Source organism: Aotus nancymaae, unplaced genomic scaffold, assembly GCF_030222135.1.
Source record: "Aotus nancymaae isolate 86718 unplaced genomic scaffold, 86718_ANA_hifiasm-v0.15.2.pri h1tg000004l, whole genome shotgun sequence".
NCBI lineage: Eukaryota > Metazoa > Chordata > Mammalia > Primates > Aotidae > Aotus > Aotus nancymaae.
In genome coordinates this window covers 14,812,074-14,832,582 of record NW_026988415.1, presented here as the reverse complement: position 1 = coordinate 14,832,582, position 20,509 = coordinate 14,812,074, and the positions used below count along the sequence as shown (strand labels likewise).

Below are 20,509 nucleotides of genomic sequence, written 5' to 3'. Positions count from 1 at the left end.
CTTAGTTTTCCTCAAGAAGGGGTAGGGGATTTTTAAATGAACAGCTGTTTCTTCAGCTACCATGACTGAATTTCTAAATTTGCTCATCTACTGAAGCACTTTGCCTATATTCAATATGCAAACATTGTGTCAACATTGTGTAATTTTAATTAATTAATTGATCTTTGAGACAGGGTTTCACTCTGTCACCCAGGCTGGAGTGCAGTGGCATGATCAATGCTTACTGCAGCCTTGACCTCCAAAGCTTAAGTGATCCTCTCACCTCAGACTTCCAAATAGCTGGGACTACAGGTGTGCATCACCATGCCCAGCTAATTTTTAAAATTTTTTGTAGAGATGAGGTCTCACTATGTTCCTCAGGCTGGGCTCAAACTCCTTGGCTCAAGCAATCCTCCTGCCTTGGCCTCCCAATATGTTGGGATTACAGGTGTGAGCCACTGTATCTGGCCAAATTAATTATTTAATTTTTAAAAAATTTATTTATTTAACTTTAGGTGCATACTATATCTGGCATTTCTCCACGTTATCCCTCCCTACCCTCCCCTCCCTCCCTCTGCTTCGCTGTCTCTCCCTTAACTCCCCCAACTGCCCCCAGTGTGTGATGCTCCTCTCCCAGAGTCCACGTGTTCTTGTTGTTCAACACCACCTATGAGTGAGAACATGCGGTGTTTGGCTTTCTGTTCGTGTGTCAATTTATTTTTAATGACAAATAAAAAGTACATATATATATATATATATGGTGTACAATATGATGCTTTGAGATAGTCTGCTTCTTAATAGGTATGTGGCCTTGGGCAGGTATCTTCATCACTCTGTGCTTCAGTTTCATTATTTGTAAAATAGATATAGGAAGAGTATTTCTCTTACAGGTTGTAGTGAAGATTAAATGAGATGCTTCTACTATTTGGAATGTGTTCTCCCCAGATCATCTCAGAACTGGCTCCTTCTTCACATGCAAGACTCAGTTGAAAAGACAAGTCCTCAGAGGCCTTCCCTAAATTTTAGGTTCTCCATAGCATTTGTTGCAATCTGAATTTATCTTTATTTATTTATTTATTTTCTATGTGACCTCAATTTTTCTGAGTCCCTTTCTATTCACTGCCATATCCTCTGTGCCTAGGACAGTGCCTAGCATCATGTAGTAGCATTCAATAATAAATTTTTCTTTTTCTTTTTATTTTTTTTTTGAGATGGAGTCTTGCTCTGCCACCCAGGCTGGAGTACAGTTGCATGATCTCGGCTCACTGCAACCTTCACCTCCCAGGTTCAAGAGATTCTTCTGCCTCAGCCTCCTGAGTAGCTGGAACTACAGGCGTGCACCACTATCATGCCCGGCTAATTTTTGTATTTTTAGTAGAGACGGGATTTCACCATATTGGCCAGGCTGGTCTCAAACTCCTGACATCATGATCCGCCTGCCTTGGCCTCCCGAAGTGCTGCGATTACAGGTGTGAGCCATCACGCCCGGCCATTTTTTTTTTAAAAAAAGATGGAATCTTGCTCTGTTGCTCAGGCTGGAGTGCAATGTCACGATCTCAGCTCACTGCAACCTCTGCCTCCTGGGTTCAAGCAATTCTCCTGCTTCAGCCTTCCAAGTAGCTGGGATTACAGGTGCCTGCCACTATGCCCAGCTAATTTTTGTATTTTTAGAAGAGACAGGGTTTCACCATGTTAGCCAGGCTGGTCATGAACTCCTGACCTCAGGTGATCCATCTGCCTCGGCCTCCCAAAGTGCTGGGATTATAGGAGTAAGCCACTGCTCCTGGCCTCAATAATAAATTTCTGTTTAACAATTCACTTCCTGTTATTCCTTCCTTTCTCTCTTACCCCTTTGAGAACGCTAATAGCCAAACTTTGGCAACAATTTTCTGATCATAGATGTTGGGGGAGAAAAAACTCCTTTCAAAGCACTATATCAGTCTGTGGGTAAAGCATAAGCTTTGGCTCTCGACATGAGGAGTTTACCATCTAGCTGGTGGGTAGTGACTTGAGTGCCTCTTAGAACCATTGACGGTTTATAAATCACCAGTGCATCCTATGCTTTTTGTGGATAAAAAGTGACACAGTTGTAGATCGAACTAAGAAACAATGTAGCTAAGTACTGTTAGGGGTGCAGAGTGTAAGGGAAATGGGGATATAGATAGAGGGTCAATTGTGGAAGGCTTTCTTAGAGGAACTTTAAGGAGAGGGAAGTCATCCTAGAGAGATGAGACCAGGCACCACTGTTTGCAAACCACTTAGAACAATGCCTGGCCCATACGAAGAATGAGATATGTGTTTATTAAATAAAAATGCCCAACATATTTTTATGCAATCAGATTTTTATTTTTTTGTTTACACATGATTATAAAAATATAGAAAAAGGCTTAATTCTTGAGGTTGCTATGGGTTGCTCTTTCTCAAAAGTGCTTACATGAATAGCGTAAGAGCACTTATTTGTGAGATATTTGTACACTACACACTAACTCTAGAAATAGCACGTTCAGGAGATTCCAACCCTGGGGATCACATGGACCCAATCAGATCATCTGCGCGAAGAGACCAATCTTCAGAAATATCAAGAAAGTGAGATGGCTGCAGAGGTTGGGCCTCCTGAGCCTCTGCTTGGTGACAGGGGACCTGGGTACGCTCTTCTTCATTGAAGACACAAGGTGGACAATCGCAGTTGGGCCTTTGGCTGGGCTGTGATGAGGTGAATACCTCGGAGCATTTCTCATCCTTCTGGGCTGTGGCCCTGCTCTTGCCGGCTACTCTCATGAAACCCCAGGGCTTGGTGAGCCATGGGGACTTTTTGGGGGCAGCACATGACACCGGGATCACAAACTTAGATGGCGTGCCCTTGGAAGAGTAATGTATCTCAGTGCTGTAGATAATCGTGTCTGGAGAGACAGCTTTGACCCTGATGCCACATTCAGTAACACGGTAGATGAACTGGTAGGCATGTGGCTGAACATGGTTTGGGGGGCAACCCAGGCCCATGTGTAGCTCATTAAAGTGTACACACACATCGTTGTTTAGCATGAAGGGGTGCACTGTGACCATGAACCAATCTATGGAGCATAGCACAGTCATTGGACTTTGTCCTGAACAGGCTGAAAACGCGGAGGTGAGGAGGACCATCACTCCTATGAACTCAAACACTTTCATCCCTGAAGCCAATCAGATAATGAACCACAGGAAACAGGAAGCCGTCCAGTGAGGATTTCTAGAGCACATAAAAACACAAGAGGCAAATCATCTTATTTTCTATGAAAGTTCAAACATGATCTATTTTTTAAGCAAAAGGCTGTCCCTAAAGCATTAAGAAGAGGAAAACATTCATTTGAGAGAGAACGGAATTTGAATTTCATTGTTGGAACTCACGTGCTTATGGACGATTACAATGGCTTTTAAAAGTGACTTTCCCATGCTCTTCTAGTATAAAACGTATATCCCAATATGTAGAACAACAGTTTACACTGATCAGGACTGGCATCCTTTTGTGTTTAACCTCAAGACGAACCCAAAACAGAACAGTTTTTGTCTCAAACATTGAATAAAGAGATAGGAGATAGCGTTTAATTTAAGATGGCAATACTTGCCTCTTTAGGGGCCGCAATGTCCTCCCATAGACCATACTAATGAACCCTTCCCTATTGCTTTTTTGTTGTGGTTAGCAACAAATTTGATCAAATAAAAACATAAGGAATTGTGGCTTATTCCTAACAACCAAATATTGAAATTTTGCTGAGTGGCACTTAAAATGATCAAACGAATGCTTCATAAACTCTGGCAGCAGCATCATAAGTCATTATGACCAATATATTCCCTGATATATTCTTTGGAACACCTTGAAAAATAGTGAAATTGCAGAAACATAAAAACATGCTTTTTTTTTTTTTTTTTGGACAGAGTGTTGTTTTGTCAACGGGCGCCAGGCTGGAGTGTAGTGGTGTGATCTCAGCTCACTGCAACCTCTGCCTCCCGGGTTCAAGCAATTCTCCTGCCTCAGCCTCCCAAGTAGCTGGGACTATAGGCACACACCACCATGCCCATCTAATTTTTGTATGGGGTTTCACCATGTTGGCCAGGATGTTCTCAATCTCTTGACCTCGTGATCTGCCCACCTCGGCCTCCCAAAGTGCTGAGATTATAGGCATGAGCCACCGTGCCTGGCCAACAAACTGGTTTTAAATTTTACATTTTCCAATGCGTATTACACATGAAAACTACTGTAAAAATCTTATATTAAAGAAAGGGGCTAGGTTGTGGCAGCTCATTCCTGTAATCCCAGTACTCCAGGAGGCTGGGGTGGGAGGACTGCTTGAGCCCAGGAGTTCAAGACCAGCCCCGGGAACATAGTGAGAGCCTCTCTCTATAAAACAATACAAAAAACTAGTCGAGCATGGTGGCGAACATCTGTAGTGTGAGCTACCCGGGAGGCTGAGGTAAGAGGATTGCTTGAGCCTGGGAGGTTGAGGCTATAGTGAGCCAAGACTGAGCCACTGCACTCCAGCCTGGGCAACAGAGAAAAACTTTGCCTCAAATTTAAAAAAAAGAAAAGAAAGAAAGGGAAGACTGTTTGTACTTTACACATTGATTGACAAGATAGCTCCTTAAATCTTTGCTTTACATACTTTTACTTTCTCTAGCTTTTTATTGTTTTCTTTTTCAATAGGAAGCTCTGTGGCCACTTCCTAGTCCTATCGCTTTTAGCTGTCAAAGAGTGGCAGGCAGACCAGCGAGGAGAAAAAGCAGTGCTAGGAATAAGTATCTAAAACATGTTATCAGAAGGAGGTAACAGATGAAGAAAGAAGAAAGCAAGAGCAACATCATCCAGTGTTTTCCGACTCAACTTTCATTTTACAAGTGAAAATGACATAAATCACATACAGTGCCTACAGTTTGGAAGGAAATGTACATGCATATAGGAATTCACTTTTGTTCCCTGCTGAGACAAGTAACCCCTACACACATTCATTTTTTTGACTAATATTTGTTGAATGCCTACTATGTGCATAGCAATGGGCCAAAAAGTGTCCCAAGACATTTCTTTTCTCTCTTTTTCCCCAGTTGCAAAAATGCAGCTCTTTCTCTTCCCTTGATAGTGACAAATTTGCTGCATTCTTTAATGGAAACCGTGGCATAGGAGCCCACTAGAAAAGTGCACTGGCCTGGATGAAATGTTTTGTTTCTGATTGGCACAGACTGGTCTCACTATCTTTTACTCTGCCATTAATGATTCCTCATTCTCTCAGAGGTGTTGGGGGTGTAAAAGAGAAACCCCCAAAGATCTGCCAGGCTCCTTCCTTTCCTCTTTGTTCCTTCTGAAATGTCTCTCCTGGGACCAGTTTTTGGGGTTTCGTTTTTCACAAAGCAAAAACAGAAGCAGCAGGAACAAACAAAAACTTACCTCCTTTCTCTCTCCCCACCCCCAGCACCAAAAAAAACCCAAAACGAACAAAAAGGAAACAATGATACCAACACAAATAGGTAAATTCTGATGTGAGCTGGTCCTGGAGGACTCGACAGCTAAGCAGAGCAACCACCTGCTCTGGAACACTGCACAACGTTTGCTGAGGCGCCTTTTGGCAGCTGAGATCATCAGCGCAGCTCTACTGTCTTGGTCTAAAGACCACCTTGTCCTAAATGTGCTTTAGGTGGGTTTTCTCTCCCTTCCTGCCTCTCTTTCTCTCTCTCCTTTCCTTCTTTCTTTAACATCATCCCACAACCTGGGCCTAATTGCCCTGAATGAAAACCTCCTTAAGTAATTCTGGACTAGGCCAACGAAACAATTATTTTTACTGAAACCCCAAAACTAACACCCAAGTTTAAGGCTACTCTCTTCCAGGGAGCTAAGCCATCCATTTCCTCTCCCTCCTTCAAGCATCTTTCCTGTACTCCTCCTCCTCTCTCTCCATAGATAATCCAAATAAAATTATAAAATGTCTAGAATTTCTGAGAAATGAGACTGTTGTCCCTCAAGCAATCATTTTAGACTACCTCACTTCTCACCCATGCACATTCACTTTTTGAATTATGTTGCACTGAATCAATCTGAAAGGAAGGAGTTCAATAACGTCATGGAGTTTAGGGGTTCATTTAGTACAAGTCTCCAAATGTGAACACGGCAGAATCTGTTTCCTCTGATTTTTGTAAAGCCAAGAACAGCTCACCATGTGATAGAGGAATAAATGAAGATGACTATGCGTGTGACAGGATACCCTTGAGCTCAGATAAAGCTTAAAGAGGAGGTCACTGAGACCCAGGTCTAAGGTTGCTCATCTTTAAGGGGAGAGAAAGAGATTAGGGGAGAGCAGAATGTACTTTCTAATGAGCTTGTGAATGACTAGCTCACTGGCACACTTTGGGACTTTCTCCTTCCTGCTGAGTACAGATCCTCAAAGCGAGGCAGCCTCCCTTCTTCTGCTGCCCGCAATTCCTAGGGAAGGGTAGAGCAGTGTATGCAGGGTGTGCCCGTGTGTGTGTGTGTGTGATGGGGGATGGTTATTTTAATTATTATTTTTTTTTTTTGAGACAGAGTCTCGCTCTGTCACCCAGGCTGCAGTGCAGTGGCACGACCTTAGCTCACTGCGACCTCCATCTCCTGACTTCAAGCGATTCTCCTGCCTCATCCTCCTGAGTATCTGGGATTACAGGTGCGTGCCACCACACCAGACTAATTTTTGTATTTTTAGTAGAGACAGGGTTTCGCCATGTTGGCCAGGCTGCTTTCGAACTCCTGACCTCATGATCCACCCGCCTCAGCCTCACAAAGTGCTGGAATTACAGGCGTGAGCCACTGCTCCCGGTGGGGATAGTTACAAGTCATTTACAACACAGTTCATCAGCTGGCTTTTCTAACACCTTGCTGAGATGTGCTGGAAGAATGGGATCCTGAACAAGAGAGGTAGAAAGTGGGCTGTAGTTATTGGAGGAAGAGCGAAAAGAAGGCTGAGGGCCTAGAGATGGGAAGGAGGTGCCAGAAGAGAGGGCAGTGTGGGGGTGCCCAGCTGAAGGTATTTTTAACCATCGTTCAGGCATGCACAGTATCCCAAGAGCTTAGGGCAGAATTCTATTTAAAGTCTTCAGAACTCCTTAGAGCTGAGGTGGAGTTGGGGACTAGGGAAGAAGTAAATGCAAAGAAGGGAGCACTCATTTTGGGACTACTGTCCAGCTTCTTGGGGAGCCCCCTGGGCTGAGAAAGAAAGCAGGTCTCAGGGTTTGTATTACCATAGCCACATTTTGACTTGATTGCAAATTAGCCTTGCAACATGCCTGAAGCAATGAGCTTAGATGCATTTGTATAGCCAAGTAGGGCTCAGCTGTTGGTACACAGCGTCCTGAACTGAGCTATAGAGAGGTCAGGCAAACCCAGAGCTGCTAATAACACCTGGATGCAAAATGTTTGCTTTCCTTGAAGCTACAGAGTACAAGTAGCTTTCTGTTTTTTTCTAAATGGAGTTTATGCATATACGTTTCCCACTGGCTCCTTGAACAGTTTTCCTCTTTCCCCTTTTTTCAAGAACTCCCTAATAAGCCTTAACAAGTTCTTTACATTAAAAAATCATAAAAAGTTTCATTTTGGGAACATAAACTACATTCCTTTCTTCTCCCATAATCAAATCTGCTCTTTTAATTAAGTTCAGAAAAATTCCAGTGTTTATGTTTGAGAGATATCTACATCAGTCACTGACAATGGTACAATCTGATTAGCAAAGCCTGACTGAGATCTTATAGTACTTGTAAAACTAAGACAGCCTTTTCTTCTTATAGGCAGGAAGAGAATGGATTGGCTCAAACAAACAAAAAAAAGGAAAGAGGAAGAAGAGCTGCCACGTAACTCTCCATCGTTAATTTTTTTATGCTGAAAATGCTGCTTATAAAGTTCAGTGTTGTTCTGTTTTAAAATTGACAAATAAAAATTGTATGTATTTATGGGATACAGTGTTCTATACATATACATGTAACAATGATCTATGTATATACATTGTGGAATGATATTTTAGATCAAGCTGGTTAACATATCCATCACCTTACTTAAAGAAGTAGAGAGCAAGGTGGTGGTTGGTGGGGTGGAGTGGACGGGATAAAAGGAGATCCTGGTCAAAAAGTAAAAGTTTCAGTTAGACAGGAGGAATAAGTTCTAGTGATCTATTGCACAGCATGGTGACTTCAGCTAATAATAATGCATATTTCAAAATTGCTAAGAGGGGAAATTTTAAATGTTCTTACCATGAGCTCTATTTCTTAATGTTTTATAATAAAGAGATTGAATATTGGGCTAAGCACAAAGCATTTTTAATCTCAGGACCCCCAAAAAATCCTTATAAAAAAAGACAAAAGCAGAAGTTCAAATTAGTTTTGTGACGTTATATAGTGAATTGAGAAGTGTAAGACAAATCGCTTTCAGAGCAGACAGGATTTTTGCCTCCCCATTTCCTCTGACGTCGTTAGAGACACGTATGAACTCTTTGCATGAAGAATGGGAAGGGGAATTAGCTAAACATTTCCACATCTGGTTTTGGAATGGTTTGGAAAAAGAACTCACTCCATAGGCTCCTGGAAGCTTTTTGGGTCGACGGCTATTTATTTTTAAAATTCAGTATACTCGTGACAGCATAGTTATCATTTGTATATTGTTTTCCCAGAAACTTGTTGTCAAAACAAAAGGAAACAGAGGGGAAAAGGAAACTCCAAAGCAGCATGCAATTATCTCAGGGAAATGTAACTGTCAGGGCTTTGATTTGCAACAAAGTTTGTTCACTCTCTTGCAGCTGATTTAAAGAAAAATGAATCTGAGTCAGAATAAAGATTCTTTTACAAGACAAGAACGAAAAAAGGAATCCTAACACTTTGTGGACGCTTTAGTTTAAACATTCAAGCAGTCACATTCTGACTTCTGTCAAGGTTTGAGAGCCTTTTAAAATAGACATTCTTTTTAAAGCCCAGTTTTAAGGAATTAGTTGGTTCACTGCTCTCAAAGAAAGTGACAATTGTGATTAATACTAATGATGTTGAAAGTACATTAAATTGAGTTAGAAAATTAAATAAATGCTTTTGTAGAATTTACATTAATTTTAAAGACGCTGAGATCAGTTCAGTTTTCCAGCCTCGTGAAGCACAGTGTTAAAGTAACCGCACATTATTCATCATTTTGTGTGGAAGAAGAATTATGAACTGCTAATGCTTAACAATGTCCATTTTCTCAGCAGAGAAAAACACCTTGACCGAACCCTAAAAAAAGTCTTCATTAAAATTAAACTAAAAAGCAGCCATTAATTTTTTTTTTCTCATTCTAAAAGTAACTGCAGAAAAATTGAGTGCTGTCAAAAGGGTAAAAGAAGGAAACATATTTCTCAACCCCCAAATAACCATTGTTAACGTTTTTGGTTTATATATTTCTAATTTTGGGGGAAAATATATGTCCACATATATGATTCAAAGTTATCTCAGGGGAAAAAAAGAGTCAAGGTTTTTTGAAAGCTGTTTTTAATTTTTGACATTGAATTTTAAAGCAATCAAAGCATTATTTTTGTTTGGGCCATCTGGTTTTGTTCTTATAATCTGTTAAGCTATCAAGCATAGTTTAAATGTCATGGTTCATCTCATACACAAATAAAGGTTGCGAAATAAATAAGACTCCAAGCTCCTTGTAAGAGAGAAATTTCTGCTGGGTCACAAATTGGTTACTAAAAGGTGAGTAGTCCAATGTGAAATCAAACCATAATAAGGCTACACAACAAGGATAAACCATGCCCTGACTGAACATAAATATTCCTAAATAAATACAGAAAGCCATACTTTAGAGGAAATTGCAAAGATCAGATCATGAGAACTCCTCCCCTTTTGTGAAGAGAAGCTGAGTTGGTTGAATTTTAAACTTGAACAAAGAGATGTATTTCATAATTTCCTTGAAGTATGAGGGACATCCCAAATATATGCTCCTAATTCAGTTTATGTTTTAATTTAATAATTTATTTGAATTTGATTTTTTTCAGAAAACTACACCCTTTGCCACAAAGCCCCAGAGTCCCTTCTCATTTTAAAAGACAAGGCAGGTTTGTGTCTGTGCAGACCTCTCAACCCCATGGCAGCCACGGCCACATTTTTAACCCATTAGTAGTCTCTGGGAGTCTGCCAAAACCAGATAAAGGCCCATTTGCCTGAGATGATCTGAAATCATCAGAAGGCAGAGGATTGAATCAGATGTTCCTTCAAGGGCTTCACCACCTCTTTGATACACCTGTGTCAATAAATGAGGGCTCTAGCTGGCTTCCAAAAATGGTCAGGCACATTCCTGTCTCCCTTTCAAAATTGGGATTTTTGGGTACAGGTTTTCTTAAAGCGAGGTGCATGCATATGGCCCCTTAAGTATGGCTTAAATCCAAAATAAACCACAGTTGACTTTATAGGCTACTTGACTGATTTTTCACTGACTTGACCCAAATGCATCTTCTAAAACCCAAAGCTACCTTGTGTATGCCCCACCCAGAATGTGGTCACTTGGTGCATGTGTATATGCCCTGACTGAGGCCATTCACCATCCTTTGGCTCCTGAGAGGTAGAAAAGGTTTTAGAAAAGGTTCCTTTGATAGGAAGGCTGTTGGTCATTGTTAGCGAGCCTACAATTTGGGGCATGCGTGCATATTGGAGTAGGTAAAGATGCAGATGCATTGCTCTGTGATCAGGACATTGTAGGAAGAGAAAAAACCTTTTTTCTCTCTCTCAGTCTCTCTCTCTCTCTCTCTCACACACACACACACACACACACACACACACACACGTATGTGATGGACAGATAGACACACACATACTGAGGAGAAGAAAATTCCCAAATCTGTTTGCTACTATTGCCCTGATCCCTACCATTTCCCCTCATTCCTTAATTATTGTACTGTAAATTTCTTTAAAAATGGAGTCTTGGTCTACTATGGTATCTGGTACACAGAAAGTACTCAGTAAATATTTTTTTTCTTTTTTTCTTTTTTTTTTAGACGAAGTCTCACTCTGTCGCCCAGGCTGGAGTGCAGTGGCACGATCTTGGCTCACTGCAACCTCTGCCTCCCAGGTTCAGGCAATTCTCCTGCCTCAGCCTCCTGAGTAGCTGGGATTACAGGCGTGTGCCACCATGCCCAGCTAATTTTTGTATTTTTAGTAGAGACGAGGTTTCACCATGTTGGTCAGGCTGGTCTCGAACTCCTTACCTTGTGATCCACCCACCTCAGCCTCCCAAAGTGCTGGGATTATAGGTGTGAGCCACCGAGCCTGGCCAGTAAATATTTTTTAAATGAAAGAATGAAGAAATTAATGAATGACCACCAGAAATCACCATCTGCCCCTGTGCCTCCTTCTCTATCCCCTTCCCCCACTCCTTCTCCAGTCTCCCAGTTGACAGCCTGGGGTAGCAGTAGAGCCCTTCTATAATAGAGAGTATAGAGTCCTAACAAGGGTCCTGGCCTGTCCACTTGCACACCTGCTTACCTTCTAGGCTCACTGATGCCAAGGGCTCTATATCTGTCCCACCCAACAGTACCCACTGCCCTTTCAGTTAGCTCTTAGCCAGTGACCCCCAAGTGTAGCCAGCCCTTTTTGTACCCCTTTCCCTCCATCCCTAAGTCATCCTCTGGAAAGAAGACAATATGGAACTCTCCCCTAGTCTGGCCTTTACATGGGAGGAAAGAAGAAATTATCAAGCCATACGTAGACCAAGTCCAGGCCATTGAGAGACAGCATAATCAGAAGTGGGAGCCTCAGGTCCATGAGGTACTGAAGACCAGTGGGGTGCCTAGAAAGGGCTTGCTGGAGTGTCCAGGTTTACCCAGGCAAATGGACTTAGCCCCTGAGGTTGTCCAAGGATTCCCTTAGCCAGAAAAAAAAACCTAAATCACAGGCTGGATATCTGTTCCTCCTGAGAGCAGACCTACACATCCACTTCCAGTTCCAGTTCCAAGCATAGACACAGAAATCAGAAAACGCCTGAGGTTCCAGGGAAATCAGAGGCCAGATGGGTGAATTCTCCCCTACCCCAAGTTGACCGTTGGTTCCCTTTGAGCTGGGCTTTTCACTCTGCCAACTCTGGACTAAAAGATAGATCCAGGCCAACTTCAGGTCTGTTAGAGGGTCCTCGAGCCTGAATGTTCCCAAAAGTGCTTTGCAGTTGATCCCATCTCCACATATGATAGAGTATTTTACTGGTAAATATCACTATACACTTCTCTCATCTGGACTTTTTATATAACAAAGATGTGACTTTGGGTGTGATAGCTCCTTATCCTAGCAATATCAAAAAACATAACATTTTTTTTTTAAATTAGCTGGATGTGGTGGTGTGCACCTGTAGTCCCAGCTATTTGGGAGGCTGAGACAGGAGGATCACTTGAGCCCAGAGAGACCCTGTCAGGAAAAAAAAACAAAAAAACAAAAAAACAGCAAGAACAAAGTATTGCCTTGAGGCTTGAGGCTTGACATCTTTTTCCTGGAATTAGTTACTTGGTTAAAAAAAAGCAATTGGTTAATCTTGTGTTCGTCATTTTCATATTATAATATATAATATTTTAAAATATAGCATATATGTTAAAAATTAATATAAAAGGCTCATCTATTATAGCTAATAATATATATACATATGATATTAATTTAATACTTTTATAATATATTAACAACAAAAAGGAAGTTTCCCCCCACTGGTAATCTATCTTGCCTTAACAAAGAATGAAGGACCTTTTTCTGAAACTTTTTTCTAGGACTGAGACTTGAGCTTACATCACTGGACTACAAATGTTTAAGAATATATATGTATGTATTCTATATCTAGATAGCTAATATTCTGTATATAGATATATACATTCTCTATATATCTATACCTATTCTATGTCTATTATTCTATTTTGCTAGATAATTACATATATATACATATATATGTATAAAATTGTGTCCTCCCAAAATGATATATTGAAGTCTTAATCCCCAGTACCTCAAAATGTGACTTTATTTGGAAATATACTCTTTACAGAGGTAATCAAGTTATAATGAAATCATTATGGTGGGCTCCAATCCAGTATGACTTATGTCTTTACAAAAGGGGAAAATGTGGACACAGACACAGACACACACAGAGGGAAGACGACGTAAGACATGTAGGAAGAAGGCGGCCATGTGCGTCGCTCCAGTGATGCACCTACAACCCCAGGAACGCCAAGGATTGTCGGCAAACACCAGAACCAGAAGAGGCTTCCCTAGAGCTATCAGACAGTATGGCCACGCCGACACCTTAATTTTGAACTTCCGGCCTCCAGAACTGTAAGACCATACATTTTTTGTTGTTTTAAGCCACGCACTTTGTGTACAGCAGCCCTAGCAAACTAACAACTTTATCTTCCCAACAAATGGAACAGACACATGTGCCTCCTTTCTGAGATAGGAGCCTGCAACTATTAATGTTCTGACTCTGTGTTTTGCTACAACCTTAAATTCCATTTAGAATCAGAAATCTGATGAGATAACAAGGAATACAGACAAAAATTTAGAAAGGAGCCAGTTAAAACTGGTGTTGGTGCTGATATTTGATGCCTACAGGAGAAACTGAATTACAATTGTAGTGTAATATCAGGGAGATGTTTGTAACTCTACAAGTTGTCCAAAAATGGATGGAGAAACCTGGACTGAAACTAAGATCTCTTTGTTCCCTGTAGGCATTCAGTTAGAAGCTGGCTGGCCACTTGTTGGGGTGACTGGAGAGGGAGATCCTGTCCTATATCGGAGGCTAGATTAGACGGTCTTTGGCTGGGCACAGTGGCTCACGCCTGTAATCCCAGCACTTTAGGAAGCAGAGGCAGGCAGATCACCTGAGGTCAGGAGTTTGAGACCAGCCTGGTCAACATGATGAAACCCCATCTCTGCTAAAAATACAAAAATTAGCTGGGCATGGTGGCACATGGCTGTAGTCTCAGCTACTTGGGAGCTGAGGCAGGAGAATGGCAGAGGTTGCAGTGAGCTGAGATTGTGCCATGGCACTCCAGCCTGGGCAACAGAGAGAGACTCCACCTCAAAAAAAAAAAAAAAAAAAGATGGTCTTTAAAGTTCTATCACAGACTGTCCCGTTTGTGTGTATGTGTGTGTGTAGCGGATAGATTAGCACATGTATTATGAACACACGCATGCATGGGAACACACCACACACATACATACGTCATGCACACATGCAGAGGTTATTTATGTAGGTCTTCTCTTGAAAGTCTTACAATGTCATTGATGCCTGAAGCCTCTAATCCTGATATACAGAAGATTATATAACACTTCCTAACAGGGACCTGACTTCTCAGCCAGGTTATTGTTGTGACTGGATATGACTGTGTATTGGTGGCAATTACAAGGGGAAGGTGGAAGGGGAAAAGGGAGGGCAGGTCATGATATAGAGGAAAATACTCAGAATGATTCTAAGTATTAGTCATTAAGAAAAAAAACCTCAGAATAGGGCTTACTGCCTAGCTCTAAAGCCTGGGGCCGGGGCAGTGGAAATGGTCTTTCTTCTTTCTATTTTTTTGTTATTGTTGTTGTTTGTTTATTTTTTTGAGATAGGGCCTTGCTTTTTGCCCAGGCTGGAGTGTAGTGGTGCAAACATAGCTCATTGCAGCCTCATCTCCTGGGCTCAAGTGATCCTCCTGCCTCATCCTCCTGAGTAGCTAGGATCACAGGCATGCGTAACCATGCCTGGCTACTTTTTTTTTTTTTTTTTTTTTTTTGAGGAAATGGTCTTTGTAAGCAGCATGGTCTCTGGAAGCCAGAACTGGGGGTTTATGTGATGCCTGTCTTTGGGGAACTTGCAGGAGAGCTGATCAAGAGAGAGAACAGGAGGCAGTTATCTACTGGGGTGGGGCTGGGGAAATCTCTAGACAAAAGATATCCAAATTAAAGCAAATTTCTTGCACCGAATTGAAAAGGTTGGGGCTCTGATCGTTGGAACTGCAGTCTATGGAGACCCTGTCACAGTTATAGGGCAAATGTTGAAATGTTTTCTATTTCACATTGAAAGGAGTAGTAGTGATGAGTTTAAAATATATATATTTATGCTTCTTTGCAATGTCTTAAGTGATTACAGAATCCAGGGGTCCTAAAAAGCCAGTTCAAACATGTATGGGTTACAGATGGCAACAAATCAGCTTTTGCTTTAATCTGGATATCTTTTGTCTAGAGATTCCCCAGCCCCAGCCCAACAGAGTGCACTCCCTCCTGGTTTCCCTCTTGATCCTTGCAGCTCTCCTGTAAGGGCCCCGAAGACAGCATCACATGTTAAAACTATAAAAACGGGGGCCCCAGAAGGGCAGAGAGCCTTGGCCAAGATCAAGGTTGGATAAGTCAACTGGGGCCTCAGGCCTTTCCACCAGCCTGCCTGGCTTCTCTGCCTTACAACTCAGAGAAAAATGGTCAGACATTATAATGAGTTTAATCACCGTGAAAGCAAAGGCAAGTCCCAAGGTGGCTTGGCTTCTGGACTACGGCTCTAAAACACTCGGGTGATTCTGCCTCAGTGTCTGATGGCTGAGTTATTTAGGAGAGGGGACACAACTTTCAAACTGAGCACACCAAAGCACAGAAGGGCTCTGGGAGCAACTTCCCGCATAGGACTGGGGAAGCTGAGAGAAGCTCTAAGATGGTGGGTGGCAGTGAGACGTAGGGACAAAACTTTCTTGAAAACGACAAGAGAAAGAATGGAGTGTTCTCAGGCTTTCACACTAGACTCGTATCACAGGCTGGAGAGGGCAAACCCAGATAGACCCCAGCTGAGCAGGTGGTTTGTGCTTTCTCGGAAAGCTGAGGCCTCTAGAACTTAGGAGAGTGAGGGCAGATGCTCATCCCTAGGAGGACACCCACGTCCGAGAAGAGCAGATACTTCCTGTATTTCAGGAGTTCTGTGCACTTCTTTATGAACCTGCCCTGCTTCCAACAAACAGAGCTATTTCTTAGGCCAAGCTACCGGTTCTAAAATCCACTGCACTGCATTTATGCTGGGTATAAAGAGATACAGACGGGCTGCTGAATTTCTCATGTGGCTACCTTCTGCCAACTGGAGCCCCCTTGGGAGTAGAAGAACAGAAAGAGGTTCACGATACACAGGCCACTGGAATTTTCCGAAACTTGGATATTTTATCTTGCACAAAGTTAAACCTCTTTTCTCTGCACCCTCAAAAACAATCCCACTTTTTAAAGCTTTCTTTTTACACCTAAGTGAGGAGAACAAAGGCAGAAACTGAGTCCACCCACTAGACAAAAGCTTTCATCAGAAGCAGCTGCTTAAGTGTAGCAACTGAGATTCCTGCAGAAGGAAGAAAGGAAAGAACACAGGAAAGAAGGAAATGGATATTTATTGAGACACTGTGTTACTGTGCTAAGGGCTGTACGTGCAGTATCTCACTTAACCCTCAGGGTAACTCTGTGTGGAATTCTTATTAGCTTCCTTTTGTGGAAGAAGAATTGAGGATCAGAAAGGTTAGGAAATTCGCTAAAGACACAAAGGTTATCCAGGATGAGAAGCTTCTATAGTTGTCTGTTTATGCCAGTGCCAAGAAAGTAAACACAGGGAAGGTTTTTCAAAACAGAGGACACAAAAGAATGGCATCGGTTGTTTATGGGCATCAGAGTCTAGGGTGGTGGGGAGGTGGGGAAGTTAATAGCTTTTCAAGCAGGGGAAATTGAGAAAAATAGAAGCAATAAATGGGAGGCAGAAATCCAAGGGCATTTAGAGTAGATAAGTCGGGACCACTGTTTCTATTTTATCGCTCTCTATATTTTTTGACTTCTTGACAGCAAGCAGTCATTCCTTATTTCAATGTAACACATTTATTCTGTGGGCTACGTGCATGCCCAGAACACAATGAACCTCGGGACACACCGTATATTCAGGCCTTCTCAATCTGTTTTGACGAGGGAAATGTGCATGGCTTCTGTACAAAGCCACCAAATATGGCAACCCCAAACTAAGAAGAATGGCCCGTAGACTCACCCCATAAATCTTCCTGAATGGAAAAAGGGTACCACACATTCTCAAACTCTTGCATTTGTTACGGAAATGGAGAATCATATATTCCTGATTCCACTCTGAGGACAGGGATTGTGTGTCTTTCTGATCTCATCATGTCTTTAAAAAGAATGGGCTTCTCTTACCAAGCCTGAATGTTTGTGACACTCCGGACTTGGATGTCAGGGCTTGGATGGGAGGGAGGGAGAGAGCACAGACGGTTGAATGACCGAGTCAGTGGGCAATGTCTCATTAGTGCCATGTTGGAAACAACCAGAGCTACGCAGCCCTAGTTCCCTGACATACGTTGGGTTTTCACAAACATTTTAGTTTGTAAAAACGGAACAAAGAGTCGGGGGAACTTACTGAGTTTGAAGAAACCAGCAGGGTGGAAGCGCCCTTCGTTCCTGATTAAAACCTCTAGCTTGAGTTGCTGAAGAAAGGAATTGAGTGTGTTTCCCCTAATGATACCATCTGGTGGCCTCTCAGACTCTTTTTTTTTTCGAGACAGACTCTCGCATTGTCATCCTGGCTGGAGTGCAATGGCGCGATCTCAGCTCACTGCAATCTCCACTTCCTGGGTTCAAGCAATTCTCCTGCCTCAGCCCCCGAGTAGCTGGGATTATAGGCACCCAGCACTGCACCCGGCTAGTATTTGTATTTTTAGTGGAGACGGCGTTTCACCATGTTGGCCAGGGTGGTCTCAAACTCCTGACCTCAAGTGATCCACCCGCCTCGGCCTCCCAAAGTGCTGGGATTACAGGCGTGAGCCACCGCGCCCAGCCCAGTTTTCTCAGACTCTTTATGAAGAATCCTATATTGTTCGAACTATGAAGTGGCTTATAATAAGAGCTGAACAACTGTGGCACCCACCTGTTAGAAATCAAGACTGAGGTATTAAAACCAGAAGTGCTGGCCTATCTGAACGGCCTGACCGTTTTGTGTGGAAGGCAAAGCTCGCCTAAACCCATGGATTAGCATGTTCACATTGGGACAGTAACTGAAGCAGGTGCTCATTCTATGGGTTCTTCGGAATCATTTTTCTGAATGCCGAGAGGTAGAAACTGAAATAGAATAAGTTCTCAGAGGGCACAACTCCAAACAGGGAATGGGGAGGGAAGTGAGGCATTCCTTATTCTTTGCTTCGTTGGAAAATGGAAAAAGAAACTCTGGCACAAAATGGCAGCTGCCCTGGCTCATTGGCGGCTCTGTTACGAAACTGGGGGGCAAAAGCTGACTAAGGAAGGTCATGTTTATCTAGGGATATGGTAATTGAAACACACCCTCACTCGTGATCTGAGTTTAAATCCCGAGCCTCTAAATAAGCAATATTTTCAAAAGGGCCGCCTTATCAGTATTTATAAAATAGTCTGATTTTCAGGGAGGAGTACTTCTCTTTTAAGCCTCTCCTTTAGAGATTTTGTTTGTGGGAGATTATAGACCTCGGGGAGGAATTTTTTTAAAACTAAGTTTTAAAGTCACCATAGTGTTTGTCAATAAAATAAGATCAAATAAAATAAATACCAAGTGATTATTTTTAACTACAAGGGCTTATGACTTTGCATTGTCTTCTTAAAATTCTGTGAATGTAGAAGGGTGACTGAAAACTTGGTGTTAGTAGTATTCTTGTTCTGATTTCCCTATATGGACACATCCTTGAAACTTCCAGATCTGCCTAACTGGATATTGGTGATCAGAAGTGATTTGGGTGAGGAGAAAAGGCAAGGTTATGGAGGAGACGATGACTTAGCTCACTCATGGGACAGAAATGAGTGCAATGTATTTGGACAGACTCACAGGGACAGAAGAACGGCAAGAAGAAAGTCTAAGGAAAGAATTTTGGAAGCAATGAGGTCCCAGAGGATTTGAGGCAGGATAGTCTAGTAGTTGAGTGGCTTTGACGTACCAAGAGAGACTTGGAATAAGACAGTGCTGTCTTAAACTTTGGGCATTACTTTCTAAGCATTGTTTTCACCATTTGTAAATGAGGAAAGTAATAATAACAATAACACTGCATATTTAGGGTCATTATGATTATTCAATGACTCCATGAGTGTAAAACTATTTAGTTCCTGACATGCAAGTGCTCACTAAGAGTTATTACTAAAATGATTATTGTTTAATATAGAAATTAGACTAAACCACGCATGGAAACAGGGTTATAGCACCTTTTAGAAGCTCCTAATCTTTCTCTTTTTTTTAAATGTCTGGACTTTTGATGTAATGAATAGGAGGGTTCTTCTTTTTTTTTTTTGTTTTAATGTTTTGTAGAGACAGGATCTTGATATGTTGCCCAGGCTGGACTCAAACTCCTGGCCTCAAGCAATGCTTCTGCCTCAGCCTCCCAAAGCACGGGATCACAGGCATGAGCCACTACGCCTGGCTATTTTATTTATTTATTGCTTACGTCTAAACCACATCTGAGTTTTTTTTTTTTTTTTTTTTTTTTTTTTTTTTTTTTAATGCCCAGGGAATTGGAGATATACAGATCTAAGCTTGAATTGAGGCTCTGTCACTTCCTAGCTGTGTGACCTTGGGTAAGTCCCTTCCCTGTCCTGGCCTCAGTTGCCTCGTATAAAATAGGGACAGTTATAATAGCAACCTCAACGGGATTGGAGGAGTGAATGAGGTCTGAAAAACTGCACGTACAGGGCCTGGCACAGAGCAAGTGTCCAATCAATGGGAGCTATAGAATAGGCTCAGGCAGACAGCCTGGCTGCAGGGCTCTTTCCGCCCCTACCTCCCTCCACCCCCTGGTTAGTCCCAACTACAGTCCCATCAATCTGCCACTCTCCTCAGGGGTTGCTGGAAATTCCTGGCACAGATGTCTCTTACAGAGACCAGTTTTGGATATTCCTCCATCCACCCCTGTTACCACTGAATTATGGGGAGAGAGAGAGAAGGAGAGAAGACCCATTGAGAGGGAGAGGAGAAAACAAACGACTTCTGTATACTACTACCCTGGCTAGCCCAGGTTCATGCCTGAAATAGGTGTTCGGTAAATACTTGAGGAATGTATGTACAAGTGAATGAAAAAAAAAAAATGCTGCAGGCAGGCATCCGGGCAGGGAGAGAAAGAAATCTGAGTCATGATAAACTTTTCCTGACTATGCCTCCATGACATCTGTCTATCTCAGGGGCCTCCCCTGGCTATGGCTTCACTCAATAACTCCAATTCGCTCCTTCCTTTTGCATAGATCACACGCAAAACCCTACACGCTCCCTTCAAGAGATCCAGATAGAAGCTTGGGGGCTCGCCACTTTGGGTTCAGAGCACCTGAATTGCTTTGCTGTGGGAGGAAATGCTGACCTTAGGCAGCTCAGCAAGGGGTATCTAGATATAACCCCACCCATCATTCTGAGATTCCCTTCTTGTGCTGAGACCAAGCAGTAGGGTGCCAGACAACAGGATCCACCAGCCCACTTCCATTTTCCACGTAACACATGTGAGCAATATGACTACGAGGTTTTGCCATGAAGGATTTGCAAGTGAGTCAAGACACCTGTGCACAC

General features: G+C 42.3%; 1 protein-coding gene across 3 annotated transcripts in view; it reads right to left on the bottom strand.

The window, feature by feature from the left end:
• Positions 1–2,303: 2,303 nt before the first annotated feature.
• The window catches only part of PLAC1 (placenta enriched 1), a 193,413-nt gene continuing 175,207 nt past the window's right edge, over positions 2,304–20,509 (bottom strand). For all 3 annotated transcript variants that reach the window (XM_021676483.2, XM_012474304.3, XM_012474306.3), the window contains one exon: positions 2,304–3,205. In XM_021676483.2, the coding sequence (XP_021532158.1) occupies positions 2,506–3,147 (642 nt within the window). In that variant the 5' untranslated portion in view covers positions 3,148–3,205 and the 3' untranslated portion in view covers positions 2,304–2,505. The remainder of the gene's footprint in view (positions 3,206–20,509) is intronic.